The sequence below is a fragment of the Hyperolius riggenbachi genome, chromosome 4 (genome assembly GCF_040937935.1).
Source record: "Hyperolius riggenbachi isolate aHypRig1 chromosome 4, aHypRig1.pri, whole genome shotgun sequence".
Taxonomy (NCBI): domain Eukaryota; kingdom Metazoa; phylum Chordata; class Amphibia; order Anura; family Hyperoliidae; genus Hyperolius; species Hyperolius riggenbachi.
The window spans coordinates 421,948,047-421,974,781 of NC_090649.1; the positions used below are offsets into that span (position 1 = coordinate 421,948,047).

The 26,735-nt window shown below is 45.1% G+C and overlaps 1 protein-coding gene across 1 annotated transcript in view; it reads right to left on the reverse strand.

Annotated features, from left to right (window-relative positions):
• The window catches only part of XRN2 (5'-3' exoribonuclease 2), a 95,921-nt gene that overhangs the window by 22,928 nt on the left and 46,258 nt on the right, over positions 1-26,735 (reverse strand). The window contains exons 18-27 of the mRNA XM_068232432.1: positions 21,055-21,162; positions 18,850-18,939; positions 18,660-18,732; positions 17,109-17,192; positions 16,481-16,578; positions 11,909-11,988; positions 11,068-11,124; positions 10,860-10,928; positions 10,644-10,778; positions 7,199-7,329 (exon numbers count right to left, since the gene is read on the reverse strand). Of these exons, the coding sequence (XP_068088533.1) occupies positions 7,199-7,329; positions 10,644-10,778; positions 10,860-10,928; positions 11,068-11,124; positions 11,909-11,988; positions 16,481-16,578; positions 17,109-17,192; positions 18,660-18,732; positions 18,850-18,939; positions 21,055-21,162 (925 nt within the window). The remainder of the gene's footprint in view (positions 1-7,198; positions 7,330-10,643; positions 10,779-10,859; positions 10,929-11,067; positions 11,125-11,908; positions 11,989-16,480; positions 16,579-17,108; positions 17,193-18,659; positions 18,733-18,849; positions 18,940-21,054; positions 21,163-26,735) is intronic.

The window sequence follows — 26,735 nt, forward strand, 5'->3', positions numbered from 1 at the left end:
CCTCTTGATTTAACCTTCCTGGCGGTAAGCCCGAGCTGAGCTTGGGCTATGCCACGCAGGAGGATTTCTCAGGCCCTGCTGGGCCGATTTGCATAATTTTTTTGTACACGCAGCTAGCACTTTGCTAGCTGCGTGTACTGCCCGATAGCCGCACCGCCCTCCCAGACCCCATGCGCTGCCTGGCCAATCAGTGTCAGGCAGCGCTGAGGGGTGGATCGGGACCCCCTTTGACATCACGGCGTTGATTACGTCATCCTGCCCGTCAAAATGGCGACGGGGGAAGCCCTAATGGAAATCCCGTTCAGAACAGGATTTCCGGATGGATGCCGCTGCACAGCAGCTGTCATGTAGCCAGCGCTAGGCTAGCTACATGATTTAAAAAAATAAAATAAAAAAGTGCTGCGCTGCCCCCTGGCGGTTTTAATTGACCGCCAGGAAGGTTAAAGAGTGTATACTTCTCGATTTAAAGAGAACCTTAACTGAGAGGGATATGGATATTTCCTTTTAAACAATACCAATTGCTTGTCAGTCCTGCTGATCTTTTTGGCTGCAGTAGTGGCTGCATCACACACCTGAAACAGGCATGCAGCTAATCCAATCTGACTTCAATCAGAGCACCTGATCTGCAGGCTTGTTGAGGGGCTGTGGCTAAAAGTTTAGAGAGACAGGATCAGCAGGAGCATCAGGCAACTGGTATTATTTTAAAAGGAAAAATGCAAATCTTCACAGTTTAGGTTCCTTTTATGTTTCTTTTAAGGATATCGTAGTTGGAGATGCACCACAGTGTCCCTTTAACATGAGTTACTTTCACAACGCTCCGGAGACTTATCTGATCTAATGCTAGGTACACCATTCAATTTTCTGGCAGATTTACCTGCCGGATCAATTATTTTCACCTGAATTTTGATAGATTTTTCGATCATTTTCATTCAATTCGATATAAATGGATCAAAAAACGATTAGAAAAAGATCATAAAATCGAAAAATTCAGATGGGACACGTTGGAAATAATCGATCTGGCAGGTGAATCTGACAGAAAATTGTGTGGTGTGTACCTAACATAAGAGACCTTCCTTTCATGTTCAGGAGAAAAAAAAAATTCTGGGAGATTTATGTGACACGCTGCACTGATCCTGAACAGCAGACTGCTTTTTTATGCTTCCATCACCATCTGTACGGTGACCTCGGAGGGAATAGTGATTCTTAACTCAGATGACACTACTCTGAGGCAGATATGATAACTATATGAGCAATAAGGAGTTGGTACACTTTTTTATTGTATTTGATTCTGCTTTAAAGAAATGTGATTTCAAGAGCAAAGACATTAGCCTGTGTTCTCATCAATCATTCAGTCGTGCAGAAGTAAAAGAAAACAAGTTTCTCAGCACGACTGGATGCTTGAAGTAAACACTTACACTTCACTGGACCTCTCTTAGCAAACCACCCCCAATGCGTTTTGCTGAAATCACTAATGATGTTTTTGGCAACGCAGACAATGTGATATTTGGCTTCGATATTAGCCAAAAGAGAAAACAGGAAAGAAAGAATATTCATTTCTTTAACCTTTTCCGGACCAGCATAGTTGAAATCTACATCATGCTTGTGGCTGTAAGCCTCAGACGGGACGTAGATTGTGCACTACGTGGTTCCCGCCACTATCGTGCAGACAGCTTAATCTCCTGGCATTAATCAGGAGCCGCACAGATTGGCTCCTGATCACGATGATCGCCGGTGATCACCTTCTGTGTTCTACCAACTATCGCAGCTCTTGACCGCCCCTTGGCATCCAGCCCCATACTGACTGAAGTACGGGTCCCAGCTTGATGATGTCATCAAGCTAAGACCCAATACTTGTGTCAGTACGGGGCTGGCTGTTGCGATACCGGTCACAGCTGCTCGGTGCAGGAGAGAGGAGTGAGGGAGTAATACTTACCCAGCCTTGCTTCCTGCAGCTGATCTCTGCAGGGTGGTGGTAGTGGTGGGGGGAATAGAAGGAGAATGCCACTAAACCACCAGGGGAATGTTTAGTGAAGGGGGGGCCACAAGATCACCAGGGATTATATAGTAAAGGAGGAGGGGGGGGGGGCACTAGTAACTGCTCTGGACCTTCAAGGGGCCAGAATGGTCAGTCCTGAAAGGGTTAATTTAAAATGTAGTTTTCCATACATCCATACCATCTAACTTTAATTTGCAGCAGTCAATTATGAATTATTGGAAAAGGAAGCAAAAGACAGGAGGAGCGCTCCGTAGTGTGATACCGTTTAATAAAATGAAAACTGCGCAATAAAAGATACACTTACTAGATGTGTATGAACAGTAGGCATTTAAAATGGTTAACTGACGAAGGCGTGGACACGCCGAAACGCGTCTTGACGTAACCTGCACACAGTCACCCCGAAGGGACACCTGTCATCCATTTACCATCTGGATCCTTGCTGCCGCTGGCCACTGCAGCTTCAGGTTTCGCTTCCAAGAGGGGATGTCCTTTTTATTCTGGGCTATATGCCAATTTTAAATGCCTACTGTTCATACACATCTAGTAAGTGTATCTTTTATTGCGCAGTTTTCATTTTATTAAACGGTATCACACTACGGAGCGCTCCTCCTGTCTTTTGCTTCCTTTTCCAGTAGTCCGCTCACAGCCGAGTGTTTGAGGAGCTGCCAGTGTGTGATCAGTCTGCGGTCCACTTTGACCTCTCACCTGCATTAGCGCAAGATTGCACATCTTTTGTTTTTCCTCATTGGCAATTATGAATTATTGCCCTTCAGAGACCCTTTGTTTGTATACAAAGTCTGGAATGGGGAGTGGGTTTGCTGAAAAGAGTTTTGGCTGTACGCTAGTAGAAAACTCTGAAATACACAACCTAGGTGATGGTTGCAAACCTTTCACATCTTAAAGGAATACTATCGATTCACATATTTTTCAATTGACACAGGAATTGTTTGGGAAGTGCTGCTAAGTACTGGTGTATACATTTTAGTAGCAACTTCTTTGTTTACTGTTAGCAAAATACATTCAAAGTTTACTGACGCCAAAACGGATGGCTGACTGAGCCATGAGGAGAGGGGAAATTCCACTCACACTTGATCAGTTAACTCTATGTGTAGCTCTGTGTGTGACAGAGAGAGACAGGACACAGGAGCTGCAGCTGTTGGGAGCTCTGTTTCTGACTGAAGTGTCTGAAGAGAGCAGAGGAAATGTAACTAATTCTCACAGCTTTTTCATATTGTTTTTGCTTCCAGAGTTTGATATGTTTGATATTTGCTTTCTGTAGTCTGATATGCAACTCTGGCTGTGCATTGAAGCAGACACCCCTTCTGCAATTGATTTGTCCCAATATAGCTAAATCCTACCCTCAATAAATTACAACCTTTGCCTCTGATATTTAACATGAAAAGTAGGAAAATGTTTACACAGCTACTTAAACATTATTTGTACACTGTCATTTTAGAACACTTGGGTATCGATGGTATTCCTTTAACAGCAGGCAGCTTGTAAACAAATAACCCATTTTTGTTCGTCACTTTGGCTCTCCAGCATTCTCTACAGTTCTCCAGCATAAGATAATCAAACCCACACTGTTAAGTGCAGACACACCTCTGAATGACATCACTGCTCAGACAGGAAGGAGTCAGAGCTAATAGATACCGCAGTCAGCCACCACTGCTCCCATGCAGTGGCTGGAAACAGAGTCAGAACAATGAGGAAAAGCCAGGTACACCAGTCACATGGGAGGAGGAAGCAAAGCCAAATACAGTACAATAAAGGTAATATCGTTGTTTGTAGCATTGCAATATTTAACCCAAATAAATCATATCCAAGCCCCAAAATATGCATTTTACATTTGATTTAAAGTGAATCTGAAGTGTAAAATAAACAGATATTTGTCTAAGGAGAGGGAAGGCTCTGGGGTCCTATTGAGCCTTCCTGTTCTACTCCCGTGTTCTCTGTGTCCTGCAGGCTCCTCCGTTGTATCTCCTGCCAGGGAGACATTGGCAATCTCCGGAAACACTCGGGCTTCCAAAGACTTGTGGCTCTGTACTGTGCGAGAGAGACGGCTCTCGCGCCTGCGCAGTATGGAGCAGCCAGTCTTTAGAAGCCAGAGTGCTTCAGAAGGTTGCCGAAGTCTCCCCAACCCAGAAGAGAGCAGTAACGACCCCTTCTGGTCATGGACTTCTAACTGGGGAGCCTGTGGTAGAACGCAGACACTGTGAGGAGAATGGGAAGACTAATTAGGACCCAGAGCCTTCTCTCTCCTTAGGTAAGTATCTGTTTTTAGTTTGTTTTCCACTTTAGACTTTCTTTAAAAAGGTGAGTAGCACCAATATTTCAAAATATTTCAGCACAAACCAAGCTACAATGCAACCTATGCTGATCAGTCCAAAACACAAGGCAGAAAGCAATGCACCAAATTGATTTCAATAGCCTGCCAAGGTAGGTAGCCAGATTCAAATGTAACGCATGCCCCCCCCCATTCGCATAGCAACAGTGGACACACATGTGCAGCCCGGATCAGAGATGTCACTAATCAATGTCCGATCAAAATTAGAGGAGTGGGATTGACCCTCATTTCCTTTCATGCAACAAGTCTTGTACTTGTGTTAGTAAAATTCAGGAGTGGTGGGAGTAATATTATATGAAAAAAAAAAAAAAAAACCTGCAGAGTTAAGGTGTCCATACATTATGCGACTTGGCAGCCACTCAACCATCTCTGATTAGATTATTATAATTGAACTGGATAAAAACCAGTGCCACCGAGAGCATGCCTTATCGACTAGGGAACCAAGTTCGGACCAAAATTGGCAGCATGTATCAATCGGAAATGCTGCAAGATGTAGGGCCGCATGCTCGATAAGGTGCATGGTGGTAACGGCTTGTGATAGCACGCCGAGTGCGATGGACCCCAGACCTGTCCCCCGGATGTAAAATGTGCCGTTCTATGCAGATTCAACGCTGCTCATTCATCAAATAGTTCATAATGTCGCTGACACGCCAGAGCGCTCTGCGTGGAGAGGCGGGGGGGATCTGGTGAGTGCTACCCCGGAGGGTTCAATTGTCTACTATTGGCTGTGATAAACATTACCTAAGGAATATCAAAAGCGCAATTGTACTATTTACGAGAAATTATACTTGCCAAGGTGTTGATGTTTTGGCTTCAGTGCTGTGAAAGTACACACTTGGAGCATTCATGCACCCAATAAAAGAGAAGTAATCAGAACACCCGCTTTGCTCAACCTGCTGAGCGGTCTGGACGAGCTCAGCTCGTCCAACACCGCCAGAGGCTGCCGCTCAGGCCCTGCTGGGCCGATTTTTGTCAAATAAAAAGCAGCACACGCAGCCGGCACTTTGCCAGCCGCGTGTGCTGCCTGATCGCCGCCGCTCTGCGGCGATCCGCCGCGAGCAGCGGCGAAAGAGGGTCCCCCCCGCCGCCTGAGCCCAGCGTAGCCGGAACAAAAAGTTCCGGCCAGCGCTAAGGGCTGGATCGGAGGCGGCTGACGTCAGGACGTCGGCTGACGTCACTCCGCTCGTCGCTATGGCGACGATATAAGCAAAACAAGGAAGGCCGCTCATTGCGGCCTTCCTTGTTTATTCTGGGCGCCGGAGGCGATCGGAAGATCGCCTCCGGAGCGCCCTCTAGTGGGCTTTCATGCAGCCAACTTTCAGTTGGCTGCATGAAATAGTTTTTTTTTTATTTAAAAAAAACCCTCCCGCAGCCACCCTGGCGATTTAATCAGAACGCCAGGGTGGTTAAAGAGACTCAGAGCTCTAAAAAAACAAAAATAAAAAAAGATTTATACATACCTGGGGCTTCCTCCAGCCCCATAAGCTCCGATTGCTCCCATGCCGCCGCCCTCCGTCTTCTGCGGCGCCGGTACCGGGTCCCCGCATTTCTGTCAGTCGCAGCCAGTCTACGCAGGAGAAGTGTGCTCTTTGCTAAGGCCCGGTTCACATTAGCGGTGGCTATCCGGAATCGCCGTGCCGGAGCTGCACCGCATGCAGAACGGACGAAACGGACGCACGGCATAGCAATGTAAGTCTATGCCACCGTTCACATGCGTCCGTTTCGTCCGGACCGGAGCCGGACCGGATCCGGACTCCGTTCCAACATGCGCTATTTTTTGGTCCGGCTCCTCCGGCAGCCGTATCCGGGGCGGAGCCGGACTGCACCATCCGGCCAATACAAATCAATGAGAACCGGATAGCGCACAACACACTGGCTAAAAATCCGGATGTTCTACCCCACTTCCTATGAGGATTGTTGCTGCGATATTGGATCGGGGACACATGGGCAAGCATTTTGGAGTGGAGCAGCATGAGCTGGAGATGTTGGCAGCATGTTGGAGGTGGAGGTGAGTGCTAAACAGCGGAGGGCCTGATTCCACAGGTCCCCCTTCTGCTGACCTCCCAGACTCCAACATTTTTTTTGTTTTTTACGTAACTTTTGCCAAACGGATCCGGATCGCATCCTGATGAACACCTGATGCAACCTGACCGGATCCGGATCGGATCCGGATCAGAACCGTACGGTTCCGATCCGGTCAGGTCATCCGGTCCGTTTGGCAGACAACCGCAAGTGTGAACGGGGCCTTATCTCTCCAGCAGCTGCTGGAGAGATACGTAGAGGGCGCACTTCTCTTACGTCAGACTGACGTAAGTGCGTGGACCCGGTACCAGCGCTGCAGAAGTCTGAGGGCGGCAGCATTGGAGCGATCGGAGCGTATGGGGCTGGAGGAAGCCCCAGGTATGTATAAATATTTTCTAGAGCTCTGGTACATTTTAAAGGTGGCCCATACATCAGGCCAATCAGCCATCCGATTCGATTATCAAAGTCAAATTAAAATCTGTGCTGCCAAGAGCATGCCTGATAGACGATGAAATCAATTTCGGGCAGAAATCGGTCACATGTATCAATCGGACATACTGCAAGATGTGGGCTGACATGTGACAGGGGCGGCGTCAATAGGCAGATTACCAAAAGATTTGATGCTGAAAATGATCGGTAATTGACCTGTGGTTTATGGCGTCCAACAGTTCCCTCTCCGATCAGAGAGAGATTTGCATCCCATAGCTCATATATAGTCTGATGTATGGGAACCTTTACAGTACTAAAATGAATAGAAACGCAAGGGAATTAGCCAGTGCTTCATCAATGCAAGGTCAGAAAGTAAGTAAGGATTAAAGAAAGCTGCCACTCACCAGTTTGGAATAAGGGTGCCTGGCGGTGGTTGGGCATGCGGTATGCATTCACAGGGTTATAGGCTCCAGGTGGTGGCGCATTGCTGTAAAGTCCATCTCTTGAATGTCCCGAGCCGTGTGGCAAGACGTGGCTAAAAAGTAGAGCAAAAGGTCAGTGCACTATAAGCATTACAAATCAAATCCCTGTCCTCAATCTTCCACTGTTCAAAAATTAAGGCAATTTTAAATTCTGCAAAAAGAGAATGTCAAGTGCTTTTCTGCTGTACCAAGAAGTTATTACAGGAGAACAGGCTTTCTTTGCCCACTATGGAAAGTGAATCTCTTCCTGTCTGGGCACAAATGCAGCAAGTAAACGGGACAATAATGGTGGTGGTCAAGCTTGGTGATCAGGCTCTAAAGGACAATTGAAGTGAGAACATCGAGGCTGCCATATTTATTTTCTTTTAAACAATACCAGTTGTCTGACAGCCCTGCTGATCTATTTGGCTAGTCACATCTGAACACCACCAGAAACAAGCATGCAGCTAATCTTATCAGATCTGGCAATGTCAGAAACACCTGATCTGCTGCATGCTTGCTCAGGATCTATGGCTAAAAGTATTAGAGGCAAAGGATCAGCAGGGTAGCCAGTCAACTAGTATTGCTTAAAAGAAAATAAATATGGCAACCTCCATATCACTTTCGCTTCAGTGGTCCTTTAAGAAACTAATTTTTAAAAGAATATGCACTTTATTGGACCCATTTGCTCACCAACATCAAAATTCTATAAAAGTATCCTCCACTTTAAATCACAGCAATTTGTTTTTAATGCCTTACCTCCATTTTTTTAAAGCGTACCTGAAGTGACATATGACATGATGGGATAAACATGGGTACATATAGTACCAAAACCTATTAAGAACCTGCCTGTGTTCATTTTTTTTTATTGCAGGGGTTAATAATCCCAGTACTTTACCTATGTACATGAGGCAGCTGAACTAAAGGCTGGTGGTACACATGCTAGGCCAGTCTTTCTCAACTTTCTTACCATGGAAGAACCCTTTAAAGGACAACTGAAGTAAGTGGTATATGGAGGCTGCCATATTTATTTCCTTTTAAGCAATACCAGTTACCGAAGTGAGTGGTAAATGGAGGCTGCCATATTTATTTCCTTTTAAGCAATACCAGTTACCTGGCTATCCTGCTGTTCCTTCCCCTCTAATATTTTTATTCAAAGACTCTGATCAAGCATGCAACAGATTGGGAGTTTGACATTTTTGTCAGATCTGACAAATTAGCCACATGCAGGGTGTAAAAATTGTGCACCCCCCGCGTAGCCAGGTATAGGTGCAAACAGTATAGGTTAGCCAGGTCTAGTTGCACTCAGTATAGGCCTCCCCAGTATAGGTAGCCAAGAATAGGTACCCCAGTATAGGTAGCCAGGCATAGGTGAGCCAGTATAGTTGCCCCCAGTATAGGTAGCTAGTATAGTTGCCCCCAGTATGTTAGATAGGCAGGCGCCTAATGGTATAAGTTAGATAGGTGGGTGCCTCTAATATAGGTAGCCAGAATAGTTGCCCACAGCATACTGTAGGTTAGATACGTGGCTCCAATATAGGTAGCCAGTATAGTTCTTACATGTATAGGCTAGCTAGGTAGGTAGGTGCCCCCAATACAGGTTAGATAAGTGGCCCCAGTATAGGTTAGATAGATACCTGCCCCCCAGTGTAGGTGAGGTAGGTAGGTGCCCTCCCATAATGGAGGGGGGAGCCGCAGCTGTGGGGAGGGCAGCCCGACCTCTCCCTCCCTTCCTCTCCCCGGGCTGCCCTCCATGCTCCCTCCTTGGACTGCAGAGTGAGAGTGCAGGGAAGCTCTGTATACAGCTACTCACCTCCGTCCCAGGCTCCAATTGCCGCACACTCGCCGCTGGTCTCCTCTCTGCATAGACGCTGATGCACACGCTGCTTCCTGTTAGGAAGCAGCGTGTGTATACCGGCTATGCAGAGAGACAACCAGCGGTGAGTGAGCGGCTATTGGAACCTGGGACGGAGGCGAGTAGCTGTATACAACGCTTTCCTGCGCGCTCACTCTGCAGTCTGAGGGGGGCATGGAGGGCAGCCCAGGCAGAGGAAGGGCTGCGCCCCCCCCCCCCGCAGCTGCGGCTCCCCCTTCCATTACAGTGCCCCCCCCACACACACACACACAAACACTCAGGGCGGCCGCAGAGTGTGTAGGAGCTATGAATGCTGAGATATTAAGTCTTTAATTTCAAATCAGAAATGAGCTGCATGTGATGTCATTACCCACAAGGCTGTGCATGGGCGAATTTTAATTGGGTCTACAAAGTGGGAGGGGTTTCACCTTTTCAGATGATTTCCATTCGCTCCAGGACTTCTCACTCTAAGACCTGGGGTTTCCCCGACAAACCTGCCATCAGCTTCAAACTGGGGGTGAGCTCTTTTCCAACTTATAGTTCCCCTTTAAGTTTGCAAAACGTTATCTAAAGCAAAATCTAGAACTTTTATTGTTGCTCAATGTAGAGAGAACCCGCTTGGCTCAGCTATTTCCACCGAAGCCCGACTAGAAAGCTTCTACTATGACTGCACTGAAGCCCTATAGATAAATATTGCCATGCACTGCTGAGCCAGTGCAGTGCATGTCTAAGGAATTTTCAGAGGAGCTAGCGCTGGATCCCTGAAGCTAAAGAGGATGGGTGAAGTCTCATTGGGATGCGAAGGCTTCCCCCTCCCGAGGTTAGTACCCCACACAGGAGATATTTTATTAAAGCGGATCAGAGATGAAAAACTATAACAAGTACCTTGTCTATATATCTTATCTAAAACGTTTAGATAGTTTACACAGCAAATCTAGCTGCAAACCGCTTCAATAGTTTATGATTTATTTCTGTGATACAATGAGAGCGGCCATGTTCTGTTTGTCACATTACACACAGGCAAGATCTGCATCTTCAGCCCTCAGCCTGTGAAAACTTCACTCCCCTCTTCCCCTCCCCTCTGCAATCTCTGGCTAGTAACCTCCTCCTCCTGTCCAGACTGAGCTCCCATAAGCCCTTGCTACTAAGGCTCAGAGTGCCAAGGCACTCTGCAGAAGCTGTGGGCGTGGCTTGTTTAGTTTGTAGGGAATTAAGAGTTTTAAAACAAAACAAAAAAAGTATTTGGCTTGAGGAATGCCCTATAAACTATACGAAAGGAACACAATTGTGCAATGAGTAAAAGTTTATCTCGGATCCACTTTAAGTTAGAGATGTACTTTAACGCAATGACCCATTCATTACACAGAGAAGAAATGTACAAAATGTACACCACTTCTGAGGGGAGGACACTTGCATCATATCTTTCTGTACAACTCCCAATCGCAACATCTTTCCTGGAATTTATTCCAGTACATTACTTGGTAAACTATAGGTTTATTTATTGGGAGTTAAATCTATAACCAAGACATTTACCCCAATGTCCTGAAGGCAGACTGATCCAAGTGGGCGGGCTTTCGGTCACGGTTGAAGCCCAGCTGTGGTCTCCATGGTCTGCCGTTGTTGTTGGTTCGCTCCCAGTCTCCAGGTTTTAAGGTTACAGCTGGTTTCCTAAAGAAACAGAGGAATTACTGTCAAAAAATATCCCATATGCATACTACATACTTTCCTTTGAGAGGCAAAATAACTCACTTTGCTCCTTGCAGGAGAACAGCTTTGAAGACATAGCCATCTTCAAATTGTGGATCTTTAAATTTCACACTAAAATAGACAATAAAATAGGTCAGAAAATGGTTTGGGCAGCAGGAGAAGAGGAGTATGAGAAACTAAGGATATTTTGTTACAAGGAAACAGTACGAAACTGAAGGGAAAAAAAATCACGGAAATGTTCACTGCATACCTGATAGAATAATTCTCATTCAAATTCCGTAGCAAAGGAACTGGTGATTCCACACTCCTAAAATTAAAACGTAGAACAATGAATATTTGTAAAAGTGGAGAGCAATTGAGACTTGCATAGGTAGAAATGACAAAGCTCCAAACACACGGGGAGGTGGGGGGAAAATCGGGGAATCTTTATTGCACAAGGGTTTGTGTAGCCGGGACATTACTGCTGACGCTGTACATATGCGTCGTCAGCCTCCTGGCTAGCAATGAGTCTGTCACCATGTGGGGGAGGAAGGAGGTAGAATGAGCGGCATGCATTGCAGCTGATTTCTGAGGACAGGGAGCCTTGAGAGAATAATGAGCTCATGCAGTTTGGGGGGTCTGGGATCACGTTGGGATACATCGTATGGACGCTGTACACACGCTGGTGTGACTCCCGATTTGCGACCATGGTGGTCATTAATGTCCGTTACACTTGATTTTTGCACCCTACTCTTAAATTGACTGAAGACGGTGCAACTAACCTCCCCATTCCATTCTGTCCTATAGTTCGAAGTGGGCAGGGCATATCTTTCTGGAATGGGGCACCTAGTAATTGAATGGACAGTGTCAGTATGCCCCCTATCCCAGAGGTGTGGCATCCAGACAAATCCACAGGAGCAAAGCGGTCCACTCAGGGAAGGGAGGGGATTTGGTGTGAGGAGAATAATCATCAGCATATGTAGAAAGCTTTGGGGTTCCTTTAGTGTTGGGTGGACTTCAAAGGATCTCCAAGCTTCATATCTGAAGCTCTCCAGATCTATGTAACTTATTAAAGGCCACAACAAAAAACAAAATAAGTGTAGTATCCTTACTTGTTAGGAAGAATGGCACCATCGTCTATTTCTAATTTTCCTTGAATTCCATGGCACAGTTCAGGAGGAATATCAGTTAGCTGCGGGGAAAAAAAAAAACTTCTACTGTAATTTACATATCAATACTTACAATTCATAAAGGTGACAACGAATTGATATAAAAAAGGGTCAGTACTGATCGGTGCACAGGTGCAGCCTACCACAGATGCGAAATGGATCTCTGGGCTGGAAAGGTTTGCTTCCAGAGTTAAAGGATACCACAACCAAATGGTTGTGGTAAAATTGATTGCTGCACTGTGTAGGGGGTGATGAGTGCATACCTGCATTCCCTCCCGCCCCCTCCGTCTGCCGCCGTTCATGCTCTATACACTCCGGTGTGCGGCGACTTGCTTGACCTCTGCCCCGGACATACTGCGCCCTGTGTGCGCAGTATGTCCTTCCCCCTTCGCTTCTGGCCGGCGCATAGTGCCAGGCTCAGAAGCACGCTGTCCCCTTTTTGCTGCGTGTGCGCTCCATTACACCGAGCGTCACATGCTAATCATGTGACGCTCGGTGTAATGGAGCGCACACGCAGCAAAAAGGGGACAGCGTGCTTCTGAGCCTGGCACTATGCGCCGGCCAGAAGCGAAGGGGGAAGGACATACTGCGCACACAGGGCGCAGTATGTCCGGGGCAGAGGTCAAGCAAGTCGCCGCACACCGGAGTGTATAGAGCATGAACGGCGGCAGACGGAGGGGTCGGGAGGAAATGCAGGTATGCACTCATCACCCCCTACACAGTGCAGCAATCAATTTTACCACAACCATTCGGTTGTGGTATCCTTTAATGCATACATTTTACACATAGGCCAAATCACAAATGGCCAGCCGGAGTGGACAGTGCAAAATTCGCTCAATTGGTCAGTTGAAGTGCTTATAGATGCGTTTCCATCATAGGATTCCATGGGAAACGCATCTGCTTATCTGGAAAAAGATAACAGATTGGAACATTGTGGTTTTGGCCGCATCGGTTGCAACAGATCCCTTGCTGAAGCAAGGATTTTTTTGTCAGGTTTTGACAAAAAAAAATGCAGGTTTTTAGCTCTAGTGTGACCAGACGAACACTGTAAATCCAGCGCTGGACACTTGGGCGCAGCAGCGCAGGAGACTTGGGCGCAGCCGGCGCCACCATAGGCTGTAATAGGAACTACGGCTATCGCAGGCACAGGGAGTAACTTCAGCGCCGTCAGAAGACGGATCTGAAGTTGCTTTTAAAACAATAATTCGGCTTCCAGCAATTGCTGGAAGCCAAATTATTTCATTCCCCCACTATCCATGTCGGCCTGGAGGGGGAATAGTAATTAACACGGCCCGGACTTGTGCGGCAGCAGAATCAGCCATATACTGGCTGTGTCCTGCGCCCAAGTCTCCGGCGCCGTTCTCTCGTACGCTGACCAGAGCCTAAATACCTTGTTTCCCCGAAAAAGAGACAGTGACAAATTAATTTTTGCTCGAAAACATGTTAGGGCTTATTTTCAGGGGATGTCGTATTTTGCGAGAAACACACTAAGGAACAACACATGGCTAATGGGAAAACTTATACAGCAGTATTTGTGCACAATATGTGAGTTTTATACAAAATCTGAATCTCACTTCACATTAACTGATAAAAGACAAATGATAGAGTACAATGGCAAAGTCACTGTACTGTTTGCTGAGGTTATGAATTCTACTCCCAGACTCACACTCTTATCTAACTCAGATCTATAGTAAGGAGAGGACAGGCACATGCTTTAGATTCCTGCCACTGCTGTATTGTCTGAGGCACAAGCTGAGCACAAGAGAGAGAGGACAGCTAGCATATACAGCTAAAGAAAGAGCACAATCACACCTCTTTCTCCATACTAACTCTGCTGAACCTAAGGTAGCAAAGTGGTGCTGGCAGAAACTCCCTCCACACAGTCTCCTCCTTCCTCACACACCGCAGCTCTTTCTCACCCCCTCCCACTGTCCCAGAGCAAATAAAAGAGATGACAGTAGCCAGCACATCTCGCTCACCAGGGGGGCTTGCAGAGGGGAGGGGAGAGAGTGACAGCAACACTGGTGGATGGGAAGGGACAGAGACAGGCCAGGCTGACATTGTCCAGGGATGAGTCCATCCACACACTACTTCCCTGGCTGCCTCTTCCTATTGCGCAGCTGTGTCCCTTCCTCTCTGCCACTAGGTCTTATTTTTAGGGTAGGGCTTACATTTCGAGCCGGCTTGAAATCTGAGCTAGATTTTACTTTCGGGGGAGGTTTTACTTTCAGGAAAACATGGTAACACGAATGACTGAAAATAAGCCCAACCAGTAAAAAAAATGAATAGAACAAATTTTGAAATCAAATTGATTCAAATAAAACTATTCAGCTTGATTCACACTATGCCTGAATGAAAATGCTTACAGTTTACTGGACATACAGTTTAGTCCAGTCTACATCCATCTGCATTTGCTTTGATTAGTAAATAGAACAATAAAAAATTACTGCAAAAGCCTCCTCTCTGCAATGCTCTCTGTGCTGCCACAAGTCATCACAGTTCTGTGGAAACTAAGGATAGTCACCGAGATGCAAAAAAAATAAAAAATAAGTTGATGTAAGATTATGCAAATTGTTTATGCAAATCTATGCAGCATGAAAATGGACCAATCAAATTTTACCTCAGCAAGATTTGATTGGTTCATTTTCAAGCTGCATATTTATTTATTTATTTATATTATTTATATTATTATTTATTTATGCATAAATTTGAATACAAATTTTTCATAATGCTGCACCAGCTCGAATTTATTTGCATCTTATAGATTATCCCCAGTGGAAATGCCTACTGTCCGTTTCCAATTATATGCTTGGCATCCGATCTGTTTTTGGTCAGGTTCAGAGAAATGCTGCAGGTCAGAACGAATTACATGGATTCTTTTAAAACGGACGTGTGAAAGGTTCCCTGACAATGGATCATGTTATTGCATGTCCATTTATCTAGCTCTCTCCAGTCTGGAAAACTGTACTTCCATCTGAAAAATGCCTTGTGAAGTTGTGCATGCCTATAGCCCTGCACCTCTTTATACAAACTCAAGAGCTCTGAGGCCTGAAACCCACTAGGAGCGCTTTGTGATTTAAAAAACTCTTGCTAATGTAATGCTATGGGTGTGATCCCATTTGAAAGATCTGATTTTATAAAAATCTCCCATAGCATTGCATTAGCAAGAGCCCTTTCAAATCACTAGCTCTTAGAAAAGGCTGCTAGTGGGTTTGAGCCCTAAAGCTTATTACTCCGTTATTCCCTGTCGAGCACTTACTTCCTTTGAACCACAAAGTCCCACCTCCTCCTACAGATACATGGTTATTACTGCAATGCTGGCATTCTGGTAAATGTACCCCTACATAAGACATCACATGGTCATGTCAAACCAACCCACCCATCAGTTGCAGGGGAAATAAAGTATGTTGTACTGCCAATCAAAGCACATTTGACCCCTGAAAAATATCCTGTCTAGCACTTTGCTTTTCTACATTGTTAATATTCATGGATCCTGGCACCCATTTAAATCTGCCTCCTTTAGTTTTGGTTTAGTTGGACTTTAAAAGTTCCTGGTGTCTAGTAACCTCCCTCCCTTATACAGTTTCCTGGTGTCCAGTGCCCCCTCCTTCCCTTATACAGTTCCTTGGTGTCTAGTGACCCCCTTCCCTACAGTTCCTTGGTGTCTAGTGATGACCCCCTCCCACCCCCTATACAGTTCCCTGGTGTCTAGTGCTTTCCCCCTCCCTCCCCCTGGCGATCTAGGGCAGGGGTAGGGAACCTATGACTCGTGAGCTAGATGTGGCTCTTTTGATGGCTACATCTTCTGCCTCAGACAAATCAGTAGGGGTTGATCACTAAACTACACTGCTCAGGCAGCGCAGCTTAGTGTGGCAGCGCAAGTAACATTTTCAAAGTAGGTATGCTACTTGGTACTACTTGCGCTCCCCCCAAAACTAACGGCCAATTGTCCCACCCTGGATCCTGTCAGGTCCAGTGACTTTGTAGGACAAGATCCCAGCACTTTGATTGGCCCAATAGGCTGTGGGGATCTCATCCTACAAAGTGAATTGACCCCTAAGTCAGCTAGGTAATTGTACAAGCGGTATTTCTCCTGTCTGGCTTTCGGGGGAAATTGCTGATGTTGCTGAAACCCAAGAGAAGCTGAAGACGTGTCTGACACTTCCGCTGCCTGGCGGATCAACTGTATACACATAACCATGGCAACAGGGACATGAGCCCTCTACTGCGCATGCACACTGTGCCAGTTTGAAACATTGTATGGCTCTCACAGAATTACATTTTAAAATGTGGCGTTTATGGCTCTCAGCCAAAAAGGTTCCTGACCCCTAATCTAGGGCTTTACTTCCAATATAGCTTCCCTGGTGGTCTAAAGAGGGTCAAACATAATGCAAAGTTAAGAAACCACTTGGAGGAAAAATTTGTTGGCTGGAGTTCGACATGTATGCATTACATTATATAAACATTTTAACTTTTTCAGCAGGTATTCCTTTGGGGTTCCAGATTCCAGCATACCTCTCTGCAGTTTGTCCTGTACAGCTCATGGACGAATTCCAGAAGTGGATGGTGCTTCCCAACAAAGAGATGATCTCCTCCAAGACTGTTTCTCCTCCCTAACAGAATGGAGGCAAAGAACATAGCTGAGCACAGAGGACTCCTTTTATGAAAAGTGCATCTTCAACGGCTACCATTAAGTTCATTAGAGGACAAACGCAACAAGCTAATTAATTCTGTATATGATTTGTGCAGTTATAAAGCAATTTAAAATCTTAATTACGCTGCTAAAGTTGCCACTTTTCCTAATGCTCTGCTAGTAGCATTTTTTTAAACAGATACTCAATTCAAAGGCTTTCTGCATTTAAGTCAGCTAAGAAACCTGTAAATAAAAGTAACAGGTTTTAATGCTGGGTGGTTCTATTTTACTCTGTACCCACCAAGGCTCCATTTTTGCATCAAGGATCATTCAATTTACAGCAATTAAATCATCTATGCACCAAAAGGTTACAGATTTGTTTAAAGGCAATCAATAGCAGCCATCCATTATATTGCGTTCATTTGCAGCCTAGCAGAGCATAAACGACAAGTACGCTAATGCTAAAAACCTTCATGATTACACAAATACGTGTGAATATCATAATCTTACTTTCATCAGGAGTGAGGTCAGGGTAAACCTCTTCCAAAGCAGCTCTTAGCCGGCGCTCATCAACAAATGGCAACAGAGCAACACCTGAAGGGGAGAGGAAGCAATCAATTAACTGGAGGAGGCCGGGAGCAACGTAAGGAGGCTGATGAGCCTGACATAGCACTAGATAACTTCACAAAGTCTGACGTCGATACATCAACTTTTCTTAACACTGCATTCTTCTAAGAATACAGCTACATGCAAATACAGCTACATGTACTGTAAGGCAGGTACATTTTAACGCATGCATAAAATCATTCAACAAGACATTGTGACTGTGCAGCCTATTAAAGTGGTATGAAACTCAGTATTTCCTCTTTGCTGTAAAAGATTTACAGCATTAAATCTACTACCCCCCCCCCCCCCCCCCCCAAAAAAAAAAAAAAAAAAAAATTGTAGCAGAACAGTATTCAAACAGTTAAACACAGCTCTTCAATGTTTACATTCCTTTGTTACAATTAGTATACATTACTAGCTATGCTAGGAACTTGCTCTGCAGCAGAAGCAAAGAGCTGAAAAGTGATCACTAGATTTTAATCTATAAATGCAGCAGCTTTGCAATAAAATGCAATGCCAGCTTTCAGAGCAGATAAACCACTTTTTATTGAACGTTATGTCAGAATTTTACCCCACTTTAAACCACTTTGTAGTAAAATGACCAAACAGATAACAAGCAGATTCTGCTATAAGCTACAGCATTTAGGACTCTTTTCCACAGGCACTTACAGGGTTAACAAACGAGATAGGGACTGTAGGTTTGTTCTTAACCTGAATCTGTTCTTAAGTCGGAACACTGTGCCATCTCTGTCCCCTGTACCTCCTCTGTGCCTCCAGTGCCCCCCTCTGTGTCACCTCTGCCCCCATACCTGCTTATACAAGTTTAAAAGGAATTTCTTCTTTTAATTTTTAATAATCAATTTTCTCAAAAACTACAAGTCCAATTTGAAAAATGTTTTGACTTGTTCCCACAGAATCCATGCCATTTACTGCCTATACTAATTAACTAGTAGTGCCTATCTATTTGGATGCCTCCATTTTCTATCCCCCATGCTGCACGTTAAAATTCCCGTGGTAATATCCTGTCTCCCCAGTAGCCACAATGCATGCAGAGAGATGTACTTAATTGATGTGGTTACATCTACCAGCCAGGAGATGTAATCACATCAATAGGAACTACATCTCCCAGCATGCATCATGGCTGTCGGGGACATAGGACAAAACTGTGGGAACCATCGGCTCTGCGGCACGGGTGAGAGAAAAATGAGGCGTCCATGTGGGGGAGAGGGGCTGCGGAGCAAATACCTGCTTCACTTATAAATACAGTAAACAACCTACTGTGTTATGTGGCTCAAAAAGACATTTATAAAGCAGCAGTTTATAATGATGGCATCGTTTTTAGGGATATTGTTTATAACAAACTGTATAGCATATTCCATTTGTCACACTTCCACTGGGTGCCTAGCAGCTAAACACTTCAGTTATACCACACAAACATGATTCCCTTGATCTTACCTTGCCAGGCATATTTTTTACCATTCAAGTCAAGTGCAAAGTCATCCGGGTAAAAGTCAATTATACTGGACTCCTAATAAAAAAAAAAAAAAAATTACCATTAAACTGAATTAATGCGATTATACTTGAACAAAAATATATGTGATTTGGGATATATTAAAAAGCTTACAAGATCAATAAACACACTTACAGGGTCAGACATGAGGCGCCTCCAGGTGGTAGGCAGGAAGTTGCCACTGGCAGCTGGAAATACACCCATCAGTTGCTCCAGGGGCTTGAACTAAAGGAAACATGAGATAACTTTATAGTCAGACTTGTGTTATTCAGCTTTCACCACAACTTGTGGCTCTCTAAGCCTGATGCAGCATAATTTTACGCCAAAAAATGCTTACCTGAGGAAAATGTATGCGTGCTCTAACACCAAGTTTTAACCCTAGCAAGTCTGGCTCTGCAAATCTGGCTCAATTGGCTATTCATGAGGCAATGCTCATGCAAATGTGCATTTGCTTTCGCACGCCAAACTATGCAGGGTGAAAAAATGAATACCACAAAGCGGTCGCCCTGCGGGAATTAGTTCATGCCACATTACCACTATCCAGGAGCGCCACGGGGAGACTTCCCAATGGAAGTCGGTGCGGATGGCCCTCCCCGGCGCTGGCCACGCTGGGGGGGGGGGGGGGGGGGGGAAGAAATAGTCTGCGCCACCCAGCCTCCCCCTCCGGGGTGTCGCTGTGGTCCCTAGGGAGCGAGAGAGCCTGGGGCCCTGCAGCCCCCCCCCCCCCGGTTGTATGGGGGCATTGGGAAGCCTCCCCGTGGAGCTCCTGGATAGTGCCATGTAGCATGAACTAATTCCCGCAGGGCAACCGCTTTGCGGTATTAGTTTTTGACCCTGCAAAGTTTGGCATGCGAAAGCAAATGCAATTTTGCATGAGCAATGCCTCATAAGCCAATTTAGCCAGATTTGCACAGCCAGACTTGTAAGGGTTAAGCTTGGTGTTGAGCGCGCATACATTTTCTTGTGGTTAGCATAAGATTTACGGCACCTGCCATTTTTGCTCGACACGATGGTGCGCACCCGAGAGGGGAGATTAAGCTATCATATGACAGCTGGCATCTCCCCTAAGTGATCAGGAGCCATCGCAATTGGCTCCTGATCACTACAATCACCGGCGGATTGTAGCGATCACTAAGAGCAGCGGCAGTCTGAGGGGGAAGAAGAGGATCCACTCACCTTTCTGACATTCCCCCGGCGATCATTACTCCCCTCCACTCTGGCCGGCATCCCCACTCGCTCTGCTGTAAGTGTTGGGTTCCGGCTTGATGAAGTCAAGCCGCGACCCGGAACTTAAAAGCAGTGCGAGTGAGGTTGCTGGCCAGAGCAGAGGGTGCAAGAGATGCTCATCGCTGGAGCCTGGGAGGTGAGTAATGGCTGCTGGCAATACGGGGGACACCTGGCCACACAGGGGACACCATGCCAAGCAATCTATAGTGGGGATCCGGCTGACTGAGACCCCTCCCGCATGTAAAATGGCCCGGTCCTTAAGGTGGGGGGGAGGAGGGGTGGGAATAGGCAGCCGGTCCCCCAAAGGGTTAAGAGATTATTATATTTATACACATACGCATACACCTAGTGATGATGGGCAGATTCGACCAAGAGACAAATTTCTCTCTGATTGTATCTGTATAGAAAGATCGATCAGCTGCCCATACACCACAGTCCGATTCCCAAACAATTTCAGCATGAATTCTCTTGGGAATCAGCCGGGTCTGCTGCTGCCCCCCAGTGTATAAAATGTGCTCGGCATGTGTGCATTTATACATTACCTGTCCTATGTTGCCCACCGGTCTACGGAATCCTGCTGATCCATTAGTGCTATACATGCCGGCTTTTAGAGCGCGTGTGACGTCACACATACGCCGGTGCGTATGGCACTAATGGAGCAGCACAGGATTCCGTAGACAGATTGGCACGGCACTATGGGCGACAGGACAGGTAATGTATAAATGTACACACAGGGGACACATTTATACACTAGGGGGGGACCGCACCAGGGGTTTCGTCGCATATTTCCATATTGCTTGCCGTTACCACCGCACACCCAATCAATCACCATGGTGCAACATCTTGCAGCATGTCCGATCCATACATGCGACCAATTTTGGACCAAAATTGGTTACATCGTCAATCAGGCATGCTTTTGGTGGCATATGATTCAATAATTATTGAATTGGATGGTCGATCGGCCACCAAATTGAGAGATATATGGTCACTAAGCTTTTGAAAGGAATTCCTACATCAGCATACGTCAAACCGACAATGGTTTGAGGGGCACGAAAATAAAAGAAACCACACAAAGCAATACAAGCAAGTCTCCAGCATATCTAAGGCACTTACTGGTTTTGTGTCCTTTTCAAATTCTTTAAAAAGTTCAGTAATATTTTCAAAGTCTGAAGCAAAGGGAGCATAGTGGAATGGGAAGAACCACTTCCAAGAAGCACAACCCTGCATCAAATGAATCACAGAAGTTAAAACAAAACCAAAACAAATGCACATAATTCATTTTACAACATAACTACGCTGTTGAGAAATTTTACTCAGAAATATATTTAAAGAGGAATATTTTGCTTTCCATTTCTACAACTCATGCACACCATCCCAGCTCTATACAGGATGAAATTGGTAATGGGTCTAGCAATGCTAGTCTATGAAGATCAATTCTGACGAACTGCTAAACACGCTTACAAAGAGTAATCAAGCATATATGCTAGCTACAATGGAACCCCAAATAATAGAGCTAGGAAGTTCTTAAATCTGGTACACACGAGACTATTGCTGCCCGTCAGGTCATGCTCTCCTCAAGATTGACAAGCCCAGCTCTCCTCTTAGGCATGCGCTGCTCTCAGATTGGTATGAAGTGCAGAGAAATATCTGGACATAGCAGTGTGCTCCCTTATGTACCATGTGTGGGGATGCAGGGCTGTGGAGTCGGTCCAAAAATCCACCGACTCCGACTCCTCTAATTTGCATATTACAATTTTGTTGATTAAAAGTATGTAACATGAAATTCGTCTCTTAACTGCCAACGCTTAGGAATTTTACAAGACAACTGAAGTGAGAAGGATATGTAGACTACTATATTTATTCCCTTTAGACTAAAACTAGTCCTTGGTAAGAGTACTTGTAAAAGGTACAAACCGGAACAAAGAACATCTATCAGGCCCTAGGCAATGTAAGTGTGGGTACATGTAAGAATGATGTGCAGGTACTCTGCAGGGGAATGAGGAGATTGTAAACAGACAACACCTCTGTGTTCAATGTGGACAGCATTCTCAGTGGATTCCTGCAGCTCTGTGGGGAGTGCATATGTAGAGTATAGTACTACTGTGTAACAAAGTAAACCTGAGACAGATGAAATTAAAGTTTTATACATACCTGGGGCTTCCTCCAGCCGCCTTCAGGATAATCAGTCCCTGTATGTCCTCCTCCACCACCTGGATCTTCTGCTATGAGTCCAGGTACTTGAGCCAGTCAGGCGTAGTGCGCATGCACACACTCCGCCGCCAGGAGCATACTACACCTGTGCAGCACTATTGCGCAGGTGCAGAATGTTCCTGGCTGTGGGAGCGGCATGCGGCCGGACAGCGCTGACTGGCTGAATTACCAGGACTCATAGCAGAAGATCCGGGTGGTGGAGGACAGCGAGGGACTGATTAGCCTGAAGGGGGCTGGAGGAAGCCCCAGGTATGTATAAAACTTTACTTTTCATCCGTTTCAGTTACCCTTTAATTTGTAGTCACCAAACCAAATTTTAATAACATATCACATTATTTGATTTCATCAGCAAAGGGAGTGCATACATTTGCATAAATCAGCATCAATGCAGAATTATTTCCATCTCGTTGACAATCTCTATTAGTGACACAGCTACACATCAGGCTTTATTCTTACAGCATAGATGTTATTTAGTATATATAAGAGATTCCTGTGTACACATCATATATACAGTCACAATCAGATATGTATATCTGACCTTAAAAATACGGGGACTGCTTTATTGAAGCAGCACAAGTAACTAATTTTGACTGGTTTATTTCATTTTTGTGGACTAAGCACAGCTATTACTGTATATATACTGTATATATACATTATTTTTAATGACTATTATCTGAGAAATAGAACATTTTATCATATTTTCTATTTTAATTACAGTTACAAATTCATTAGGAGTCGGTGCATTTTTTCCCGACTCCGACTCCAGGCACCCAAAATTGCCCGACTCCACGACTCCGACTCCACGACTCCGACTCCACAGCCCTGGATGTTACCAAGCCCTGGACTTGGGAGACGTGTGCTAAAGGGGAATAGTGAGAGGAGGGAGGTGCAGCCAACAGAGCTCAGTAAGACCGGCCTTATCACAAACACCTCAGCAATAGCACTTAGTTTCACAATCCCAAGTCATTTCCTGTATGTCCAGTCAGCATTCGTTGTTGCAAAATATACCTCGGAACACAAATAGGTGACAAAGTGTAGATGGTACGCATCAGACAATTACAAACTATGTGCCACTGAAAACTTAATACCATCCAGTGAAGGAGTTAAGGGGGCAACCGCCACCGTGGACTCTGGCACAAGGTGGATTGCCCCTTAAAGAGAACCTGTACTGAGTAAAAATATTTAAAATAAACACATGAGGTAACTTCAAATGAACATTACACAGTTACCTTGCCATCAGTTCCTCTCAGAAGCTCACCATTTTCTTCTGACAATTATCCCTTCCAGTTCTGACAATATTTTGTCAGATCTGAAATATATCAGTTGCTGTCAGTAAAATATCAGTTGCTGTCAGTTATAGCTGAGAGGAAAACTGATGTACCAGGTAATGTCAATGTTTCTCTATGGCTCAAGTGGGCAATGTTACAGTTTAACTGTGTGCTGACCAGAAAGCTGTTATGGGGTAATGGCCATTTTCAAAATGAGCGCATTGTGATTTGAAAAGCTCTTGCTAATGTAATGCTATGGGTGTGATTTCACTTGAGCGATGTGATTTTATTTAAAAAATCCCCCATAGCATTACATTAGCAAGAGCTTTTCAAATCACTAGCGCTTAGAAAGCGCTGCTAGTTGGTTTCAGGCCTGATGTTAAACTTAAAAGGACTTCTGTTGTGAAGTCACCAATCTATTTTTTTGTACTCACCTCGGGCTTCTTCCAGCCCCTAGCGGCCTCAGTCCCTCGCCACAGCCCTGGTCCTCCGCATTGTCCCGCTGGCGACCCATGCTGATCGCAACCCTACTAGCAGGTAAGGACTTCTGCGCCTGCATTCGTGCCTGTGCGTACTGTACTTGTGCAGTAGCTGTGCGCAGGCGCAGTACGTGCCAGATCTTGACCCGCCAACAGGGTTGTGCTCATGACGGGTGGCCAGCGGGACAGCGGAGGACAGGTGCTGTGGCAAGGGACTGAGGCGGCTGCAAGGGGCTGGAAGATGCCCCAGGTGAGTAAAAATGGATTTGTGACTTCACATCGGAAGTCCTTTAACCGAACATAAACCCAGTAGCGTTCGCTTAAGCCTTGTACACACGGGGAGGAAAAAAATAGCTACAAACGAACAATGCATCATTCAAATATAGTTAGAAAACGCATGCCACAAACAACTGTTTCCATGAACAACCAACGAACAATCGATCCATGATGGTGATTGGGCATTATCCATTGTCCGCAGTGTGTACAGCGCTACGCACGAAACCACGCGTCCGCAAAGCGTATGGCGACATATCTACACCTTGCATTGTTTATCAATGCTATTGTTTCATGATCATTTAGCAATCTGTGTTGCAGTCTTCTGCCGTTGTCCACAACAAATTGCTTCCAGATCTGTCGGAGAGATCATGACACCATCGTCCAGCCGTCATTTCACATGATTCCATTTCCCAGTGTGTACGGTATGTAGCTTTATCTTATTTTGGATGCCTACCATCTTTCTAAAGAGAAATCAATACACAGACCTGCCCAGCATGTAGATGTGCAGGAGACCTCCACCAACACCTCATCTAGGGGGAATACATTAACCGCAGTGGTGCAACTACAATTCATAATTCATGCCTTCCCTTATGTTCACACCCCTTCCCTTGCTCTCCTTCCCAAAAAACGCTTGATCTGAAGGATGGTCCCTTGTATCAGAAGGGAAGGTTAGTAGTCAGAGCCCCCTGCAATCACCTAGGGCTGCTCCCCTCTAGTTAGACCCCTGCATCAATGATAAGTGAGCAAAATCCAACTAAATGATCTTTGAATTAAACAGACGTCAGCCACAAGCATTCCAAGTGTCACCAGATCTCAGTCAGGAGACAACCAATGAATGTTTGTGGGTAGATTAACACCAACCTATTACTAATCAAAGCCGTAATACTGCAGACGTTGTGTTGTGGCTATTCGTAAACAATAGCGTCCTGCTCTCTTAACATATCTCATTAGAGGAACCAAATCAATAATGTAATACATTTATAGCTTTAAAGCCCTCTGCAAAGGAACAATTATAAGTACAGTTGTCCTTGAAGCATTTCCATCCCTGACAGCTCCGTTCTCTCCCAAGCAGAGCATTATTAGCATGCAGCTCTAGAAATGCTGTATATTTCTAACTAATCTCGTCTGTCTGATATTTCAATTATCAAGATTTTCATTAGACATTGTTCACTTCAATTACGCTGTAATTCCTGTAACACCATAATATGACAAGGAAAGCATTGAAGGTTCCTTTGACAGGCTGCCAACACTTATTAAATCATTTCATCTCTTTTCAGTGACATCTATTTACCCTGATGACATACTGGAAAGAGCTGATGAAAGCAGATTTATTAAAGCAAACAGCGGAAAACTGCATCCAACCAGAAATCTCCTTTCAAAATACTGAGGTGATTTTAAAGAGAAGGGTGCAGAAATGGGAGCAGTTGTAAAGACACTGGTCAGGGACTACCTCACTAGCCATGACCACAACTAGCCTGCAGTTTTCTCTAAGGGCTCTTTTACACTAGAGGCTGCGGTAGAAAAGGCTGAAAGTCAGCCTTTTGCTTAACGCCAATACATAGCGTTTTCAAACCCTTTTGAAAGAGTTTTACAGCCCATATGAAAATGTCCTTTTTTTTTTCTTCTATAAAAATAAGTGAACAAGATAGCTGTAAAACGCTTTGAAAAGGCTTTGAAAACGCTGAAGTTGGCGTTTTCCATTGACTATCATTGAAACGCCAACAGCCAACTTCGGCTGTTAACAGCCCTGAAAAAGCTCCTGGGAGCGTTGAAACGCAACGCTCCAAAACGCCGAGTTAGATGTGAAAGGTAAAATGAAAGTCTATGGACTTTCTTTTACCTAGCAAAACGCCAACTTCGGCCGTGGCGTTAAAACGCCTAAAAATCCATCTGGTGTGAAAGGGCCCTAAGTCCTCTTTCACATGGGCAGCTGCATGCGGTGCATCCACACCCTGTCAGCTGTCCCTGAGCATCTGCCGGCTGCTTCCAAGCACTCATCATGGGCAAAAAAGAGCAGTCTGTCACATGGAAGCACATCCGAACTGTGAGTGGATATGAACGCTGCCATTCGGCTTCAGTGGAAGGCAGATCGGAGGCTGAACTGCACAACTCAGTCATTTGTGTTATAGGACATCTGAGGTGAAAATAAACTGATGAGAAAAACAACTATCAATCCTCAGTCTTTTTTAGATATCCCACAGTTTTATTTTACATTTAAATTTAGTCTTAATGTTTTAACAGTTTCATTGTCTCTGCTCAACACCTTCACTGAAGTATGCCAGAGCTCAAATCTATGAATTATTGACCCTTTTTGTCTCTTTCCTGCTCTCAGAAGCCATTTACTGACAGGAAAAAGTGTTCCATGGCTATAATTACTCATCAGTGAGGGTTATGCTACAGTCTGACCTGGACAGAAACTGTCACTTGCATACCTGATGTTTAACTTTTTCAGGCAAAGAAAGAAAAAAAAGGAACAAAGCCTAGTTATGGGTGTGCTTGGCACTGTACATACACGTCTATCATCTTGTCACATGTCACCTTGGTTGTCCTTTAATCAGGT